Here is an 8,776-nt window from a genome sequence, read left to right on the forward strand (position 1 = left end):
ATTCATCCACATCACCACACCCCAGGCAATCTTCCCTCAGCAGCACAAGATTTCAGTGTCTGAGAGACACCAACAGTTTGGAGAAACAGGGAAATCGCTGAAGTCTGTGTAAAAGAAGGGTTCATTTGCATAATGCTATTTCTAATCAAGATTATTAAGGCCTCTAATTTTGGGGAATAGCACTCTGCTCTGAACAAAGTCAGACTTAAACATTTAGTATAAAATCATAATTATGTTAATTTTATAATTCCGTTTGAAATGCATTGTAACATTGGAGATATTTTTTCTTTCAGTGACCCGAATCAACCAGTGCCACAAGACACAAAATTCATCCACACAAAACCAAACCGTTTTGAAGAAGTAGCATGGACCAGATACTCTCAGAAAGACCAACTGTATCTTCACATTGGATTAAAACCACGAGTTAAAGAACACTATAGGGCCAATAAAGTGAACCTTTGGTTGGAACTGGTACCTCATCTGCACAATCTTAACGACATTTCACAGTATACCTCTACCACAACTAAAGTGCCATCGACTGATAATACTTTCAGACCCACGAGGAAAAATTCTGTTTCAGTTACTTCAGCCTTTCCCACAGCCAAACAAGACGACCCCAAACAACAGCCAAGCCCATTTTCAGTGGATCAAAGGGACTACTCAACAGAATTGAGCGTTACTATCGCGGTGGGCGCATCGTTGCTGTTCCTGAACATTTTGGCCTTTGCAGCGTTGTACTACAAAAAGGACAAGAGGAGACATGATGTTCACAGGAGATGTAGCCCCCAGCGTACCACCACCAATGATCTCACCCATGCACAAGAAGAGGAGATAATGTCCCTCCAAATGAAGCACACTGACTTGGATCATGAATGTGAGTCCATCCATCCACATGAGGTGGTTCTCAGGACCGCCTGCCCCCCAGACTACACGCTAGCTATGAGAAGGTCTCCTGATGACATCCCCTTAATGACACCCAACACCATCACAATGATCCCCAACACTATACCAGGGATTCAACCCCTACACACATTCAACACATTTACCGGAGGACAGAACAATACTCTGCCCCATCCTCATCCCCACCCCCATTCACACTCAACAACCAGGGTATAGCCAGACAAGACGAAACAAACTTTATTTTTTGATGGATTACAGTAGGTGATATTACTGAAGATTACTTGGCTTTCAACCTACAAGACTCTTACTATTTAAATATGGAGGAATATTATGTGAATATACATATCAAGAACATCTGGGGTTTTGAAAAAGATGAATTGTACATATATCAAATGAACTAAAGAAACAAACAAAACAAAAGAAAAAAAAACAAAAACAAACAAAAAACAAAAAACCCAACTGTTTGCAATTGCTTGAAGCAGTTGTCCTGAATGATACTTTTTCATTCACATTCAAGTATTAATTTTTTGAAGATTTAAGTTACATAATGGAATTAGGCATGTGCAACACAAACAGGAAAGAACTATGACTGAAAATTTTAAAAACCTATAAATATGCACAAGGGACACACTAATGGAATGTCAGATAATTTTCACCAATTTTTATTTGGACCTGTTTTCTTGTGTAGACCATATTTACATATTTGAATAAGTACACAAAGCACCAATGCTGTTAAGGCCTTAGAAAGGGGCTCATGCTGAAATCTGCCAGTCAAAGAAGTTTTACAGCCTGGCAGGTACAACATTATCACATAAGTGCTGTCAGTATAAAAGTTGTGGGAATAAAGGAAACTGGATATTTTTAGCACGATGTGCATGATAATTTATATGCTTGGTGGCTGTGCTGCTGATTAAGCCGTAATTAAAATTCTTCTCATCCCATTGGAGTTTTTAATAGAAGCTTTCTCCATCAATTGGCACAACCTAAAGAAGTTTTTTAACGGGGCAAAAGTAATTACAGTAAAATATTTCATGGTAGCTTCCGAAAGAGAAGGGATTGCAACAGTCCTTAAAGGTATTTGTGGCATTCTAGGTATACAGTGGTGGACCCTCACTGATATGGATCCCAGTCAAAAAAATGTATATTAATAATGTTCTCTTTCTGTTCCACCTTAATAATTTCTAACTTTGAAATAACTGTAATGGAATCTCCTTTGATGAGCGATTTATAATTTGCTGTGATTTAGTTACAAAATATTTAGTTCAAATTGATAAGGTAAAGTGTGTCCAAAAAATTTAATTGCAATGACGTTTTGCCATTTAAAAATGCCCCAGTATTACCGCTCTGATTACACCTTTCAGTTTATTGTTTCAACTCATGTTGCATGTTACAAAGTTTACTTATAATACTTTAATATAATGTTAATTCCCTTTTTGCTATACATTAGCTTTGTCATTCCAATGAATTCTTGAGACCAGATGGCAAGAGTGTAGAAAAAGAGGGTATATAAGAACGGGGAGAGAGCCAACAACTGGAATTTAAAAATCTGGATACGACATATGTTTGCGTGATTTGAAGTGAATGTTCTAAAATCACGAGAAATTTTTCATTCCCCTGTAATTGCTTTCCAGTAATTCTATACCATGGTCCTTTCAAAACGTTTGTATATGTAATCAGATGTACATTTATATAAAAGAAATAATTGAGATGGACTTAAGAGCACATCCCTGATAAATACTTTCTCTCTTACCTGTACTATATTTCTATTAGACTAAAGTTATGTGATTTTTTTTTACATTTTTTCAAATTACTAGCAATTTTGATAGTTTGTAAGATAATGCGAAGAACTTTCTCTGACAAACTAACTGCAGTAACAGAAACATTTCTTTTCAGTTACTCTTTTTCAAGAATGAAAGCTTATTACACACAAAAATTGTATACTACTTGATGGAAAATTACTTTGTATTTCTTGGCCATATTACTGGTCACTGAGTGAAATAAAGATAATCTGGATAACGAATATTATTCCAATGTTAAGAGACCTGATCTTTGCTCATTAAAGAGCTAAAATGTTTATTGCTGTTTTGTCATTTTTTAATGAAGTAATGGTAACTGTCTCAAATAAAGAGTAATATCTTAAGACCATTCTGGTTTTTGAAGACATGAACATGCCTTCTACAATAAATAAAACTGCATATTTATGGACCAGCCCCACCTACAGCCATTTCTCACAGGAATATTGACATTGTGACAGTCATAATATCATATATAAATCTCCCCTAGATTTTAGGAATGAGTTAAAAATGCAATATCAACACCAAAAAATTAAAGGAACAGGCCTAATTGAAATAAATCTGCAGTATTCCATGATGGGAAAAAAAAAATCACCTGGGTTTTGTTGGGTGATTGAACTTTTATTATAAAAGACTTCTTGGAAATTCAAAGTGTGTTTGCTAACATCTAGCACAGACATTAAAAACTAAGCTGAAACCAAAATGAAGTACTGCAATTTTAGTTATTTTGTTTACCTACTAAAAAAAAAAAAGAAGAAAAAAGAAAATAATGTATTAATTAGTACTTCTTACAGTCCCCACTTTTAAATTAAGGTCTTTTTTGTAGAAGCATAAAAAAGAGTCTTCAAAATCCAGGGCGGTCTGTGTGCAATTTCTGCCTGATGTGGTTGTGCTTTTAGACTGTGACCTGCCAATGTAAACCAATAAAAAGAATTGTCTGCCATCTGATAATTATTGTTTAATAAGAAGATTGTATTTTGCTATGTTGATGAAACAAAACAAAAAAACCACAAAAATATTGATGGCCATAAAACAAGATATTAATGAAATATGATTTTATGTGCTTTTCTTAACTTTATCAAAACCAAAATAACTTTCTACTATAGTTTATTTGTGGCCATATATCTATATATCTCTATATATACAGTATCTGGTAATTGTTTACTTTTATTAGTTACAAAATAAATGATTTAGGTAAACCGAGCATGACACTACACTTTATTTCTGTCAGCCAATAGTATTTAAAATGTGAAAGATGAAGGCAACAACACAAATTTTGTCACTTCTGTTTGGAAGTAAAAAAAAATCCATTCCCGTGATGCAGATACTGTGAATGATATTTTAGTGGCTACTTTATACTGACATTACAGCAGCTGGCTTGCCAAAAGTAAGATGGTGTCCCACATTTTAACACAACATTGAGAAAGATCAAGAAATGTTTTAAAGCTGAAATTAAAATATAAGAAATGGTTTTGGAATATCTTCATGTGCTTCGTGGAATATAAGTTTGTTCTTTTCAAAGTATTTTATCTATTTGATTTGTTTTTCATGGTAGCCTACACAAAAGCAAAACTGAGTGTGATATTTAATTTCTTGTATCATCCTTGGACCAGATTTCCAATAAAATTAGGATATCAGTCAGTCTTTGGAAGTACAGTAAAAATATAAAGAGCCTGCATTTATTGCTTTCACACTTTTGTAAATATGTTTGCAGACCTTTTTAAGAAAATGTATTCTACCATTTTGAGGGAAAAAAAGTAACAATGGAATCATTGTCTCATTTATCTATTAAAATTACAGGCAATATAATGTGCTGTGCTGACATTTCTAGGAGAAATAAAACCGATAAAAAACGCATTTCTCTCCATGGTATCTCAGTTGGTTATACCTGATATTCTCCACCCACGGAAGACTAGCAAGGCATGGATGAACTTCCTGGATATAATCCTCCATAAGAAAATGTATTCTTTATTTTCATTGTCTGTACTAAACATGGATTCCTGTGTCACAAGTCTTTACTGGATTTTTTTGTTATTCAAACACCCTGAAAACCAGATGAATAGAGGTCTAACAAATAAACATGTTACAGTTCTAAAGACACCACTGCACAGAAGATGCTGGAATTTCTGTTGCCAACTTCACTAGGAGATGAAACAGCTGACTTCACAGGAAGCTGTCAAACATCATGGCAGTCCTTTGATGTTTGGAAGTTGTTGCTTTTTCCCTGTGATGTTAGTTTAAAATACTGGCCTTTCCTCCCCACCCTTTTTTTCTAGTAATGAACAGTTACAGATGGTCGCTTTTTAATGTAAGCGAACATTCGATAATTTAATTATTATTGTGAAAATGTGCTTCCAAATAAATTAGATTAATGGGAAATTCCCTTCAGAGGTTTTGTTATTTTTCATCCAAATCTCTTGTCAAAATATCTGTTGCAGCAGTCCTGCTTTTTTTTTTTTTCCCCCAATCTGCAAGCTAAGGGACTTTCTCCAAATAACATTAAAAATCTCTTTTTCTATTTGAAATAATAACACTACAAGATTAAGATGCCCTCCTGAGGCCTCCAAGTAAATATGAACCATTTGAAACATGGCGAATGGGCTTTTACTCCAAACATTCTAATTTGATTCTATTCTGGCACATCAATACATTTATATGCAGACCAGAAATGGGCAGCATTTGGTAAGACATTCAAGAGAACTTTGCAGCAGAATTGATGAGTTCATCACCAGCCACGCACAAAGTCCCTTTTCTCATAGGTTCTGTTAATGCCACTGCATAATTAATTTCTTACATACAGGTTCAGCAAAATCTTAACTTTGTGAAATGGGAAATTGTTAGAACAAGGTAATGAACTTTATCTGGCAGAACATGTTTGGGAAAAAACCTGTTGAGAGTCACTCAGGAGGTGTAGATTTTTATATGCAACCTGACTTTGTTCCTTTTTGTTGATATTCTAACTCTCAGTAATTTGTACACCTGGGAAACCATCATTTCTGTAATAAGCTTTAGTTTTGAAGAAGAATTTAAGCATTGTATGTAAATTGTGGATTAAAGCCTGAGTTTCGTGTCCCTTGCTACTGGGACGAATGAGCAACCTCATAGTAGTGCAACAAATTTGTACAAGCAAATTTGATACAGTCTCTTGAAATTTATTTTGCCTTCATTTGAAGACAAAAGTACCACCAGAGCAGCAGAAGCTGAGTATTTGTCACAGAAAATGCCTTCTGGTGTACATATGAATCTTTGTCTCCACATCCATACCCACATGCACTGCTGCAGCCAATAAAGGAGATTTCAAAAAACGTGACTAACCAGGCAATTTTACATTTTTGCACCGTCCATAGGTGTGGAGGTAACTCCTGCACTTCATTCTGCATTCTCCACTGTCACTGAGCAGCTGATAAGATGATGAGAGTTTTTTTATCTCCAGCTGAATTAGTATTTATCGTAGGACCACTGGAATCAATGAAGCCCTGGCAATTCACACCAGCTATCGATCTGCTTCCGGACCTCTAATGTTCATCATGGCTCATCTCACTGGCCAATTTTGCATATCTTCTCATGCACATGAACACCCACTCAAAGAAATTATTACAAGTATCACTATCCTGATTTATGAGCACTACCTGGCTTTAAAACGTGCTTCACAATATGCTTATGGTTATTTGCATGTAAGGCCAAAATTCAGGGGAAAAAAGAGTCTTCCATATATATTTTTTAAAAAATCCTTGGAAATCACATTGATGCAATGAAAAGATTTTTACCACAGGTTGCAGCCTTAGCATGCTGTAGTAGTTTTTATGTTAAAATCTATATAGAAAGGAACGTCTAGTTCTGCCTGATCCTCAAATCTATATGTTGACCTATATGTCAGAGACACAATGACACTTTACAGCAGTTGGAAGTCTGCTCTGTTCTGCTCCATCCTGGAAGGGAAGAGACAACTGGAGCACATGTTGCTACAAATTCAGGACAGAAATAGCTGGATTTTCTCTGTTATCTGAATTTTCCTCTCCTGATGTCAGCAAGGCCAGGCAACAGCATATATTAGCTGAGCTTTATAATGATGCTATTTTAAAAAAAAAAAAAAGTGGAGTTTTTAAGTCTGTAGGGCTATGCAGCTTTTTTGCTTTACAGCTGTAATAGGCAGTAACTTCTTATCAAATGGAAGTTGATACCTCTGGCACTCAGATGTGATAATAACAGAGTTCAGTTAATAAGAGGTTGGTGAAAGACTCTATGAGCTGATTACACTTCAACTGCATTATTAAAAATACAAAAAAGGGAAAAAACATCTAATTATTTTTTTTCAGTTACTGAGGAAGTTAGGAAGCCTGACTGGATCTCCTGGGTGTGAAGGATAGAAAAAGAAATTTTGGGCAAAACAGTTGTGGGCCAGACCTAGTGCAGTACACTTGATAAATATTCCCTGGAATAAAATGAGGAGTGGGGCAGAACCCTGTGGCAGGAGGAAGTTTGGGAGAATGAGGTGTACAGTGTACTTCTTTCATCCATGTACATGTTTGTAGAAACAATTTCAGCAGTTATTTTAAGCAATTAAGACTGTACAAAAGGTCCTAGAAATAATATATGGCTCATCATGACACCAAATGCAATTTCAGAAAAAGCTGTGCAATATTCCACTGATTGATGACAAACACATGGTTGTACAGTGTTGGTTTTTCTACTTTTCATAAGGTTACTCCTATGTAGTGGTGATATTCGGTTGAACTAATGAATAAATTTTGTTCTTATTTGCATAGAGGTAAGTCTAGAGCAATCTTATCAAAGTGGAAGCATGGACCTTCACTATGGAAAATAACACCCCAAACCAATTACTCTTGGTCAGCTACCAGTGATTCCTTTGTTCCATCATGTGCTGATTTTCCCTTTAAAAGTCATCCATTTGCCATAAATATATTTTTCTCTCCCCAGTTATTTACTGGAATAAGTGTACCCTGCTCTCCACAGAAGATGAAGATAACAGGAAACATTGTTTTCCTCTCATAAATCCTGACTTCACTGTCCAAGATCAGAAAATGTAATAGAAGAAAAATAACAAGCCAGGGTTTGGGATTTGGGATTTGGTTTTCAGGTTTGTTTTGGCTTGTTTTTTTTTCTATAGGCCTTTTTGGGTATCTTGATTCTCTGAAGGCTGACCAGAAGCCAGCAAAGGAGCAAACAAATTGCTGCTGCCAGGAACCTTTTTGGGCATTTTCCTTTTGCCTGGTCCAGGAGGAAAAGGCAGGGTTAAATTCATGAAAAGAGGCTTCTCTGGAAAAAACACTCCCAGCTGTAGCTCTGAGATACACCATGGAAGCATGAAAACACTCACAAATTTTGCTGTGTTTGTCAGAAAAAGGAACATTTGTAAAATTTAATAAAATACTGGCAATACTTATATATCTGAGATTTCAAATTTTTTTTAAACAAGTAATCCTTTTTCAACAATACAGTTTATCATAAGTCTAAAAGGGCTAATTGGTTACTAGAATGTAGACTGTATTGTAATACTGCATGTGAATTCCTCTGTGTCTCATATTTGTCCTGGTTCCATTCTACAATTCAGTTTAGGGATTATATTTTAAAACTAGAAATTCTGTGTTTTATTGACTTGTTGCAGTATGGACTGTTGCTAGGTGCAGTTTGCTGTCTCTAATTCATTTGTTATTTACTCAAATGTCATAATTATTTTGTTTATGACTTTATTTTTTCTTGCTTCCTTGAAGGTTTTGTTAGGTTTAATTGTTTCTTGTGTGATAAGTGCAATTTTGTTCTTCGTGCCCTCTCACATTGCTGCTACTGTCTCACACAAATGCAAATATTTGAAATAATTTCAATCTCTGTTTTCTTCACTTAATTTTATCAGTGTTCTTGTTCCTTCAGGTGGGAATTTTGCTTTCAATTGTTTTTCTTGTAGTTGCATATCTATCCAGGGAAATTAATTTAGGAACTCCCAGCTACATACCAAAAGTAGGAGAACAAATTTACTATCCTTTCTCTTTCAGGTGCACTTAACTATGAAAGCCTGACACAATCATTTATTTAGACATGTATGTTATTGAGGATAATTATTCTTT

The 8,776-nt window shown here is 35.2% G+C and overlaps 1 protein-coding gene across 8 annotated transcripts in view; it reads left to right on the forward strand.

Annotated features, from left to right (window-relative positions):
- NLGN1 (neuroligin 1) overlaps positions 1-4,550 on the forward strand; it is a 366,576-nt gene extending 362,026 nt beyond the window's left edge. For all 8 annotated transcript variants that reach the window (XM_085069048.1, XM_085069047.1, XM_085069049.1 and 5 more), the window contains one exon: positions 294-4,550. In XM_085069048.1, the coding sequence (XP_084925174.1) occupies positions 294-1,116 (823 nt within the window). In that variant the 3' untranslated portion in view covers positions 1,117-4,550. The remainder of the gene's footprint in view (positions 1-293) is intronic.
- Positions 4,551-8,776: the final 4,226 nt, after the last annotated feature.

This window comes from Lichenostomus cassidix, chromosome 9, assembly GCF_008360975.1.
Source record: "Lichenostomus cassidix isolate B80296 chromosome 9, HeHo_3.0, whole genome shotgun sequence".
Classification (NCBI taxonomy): domain Eukaryota; kingdom Metazoa; phylum Chordata; class Aves; order Passeriformes; family Meliphagidae; genus Lichenostomus; species Lichenostomus cassidix.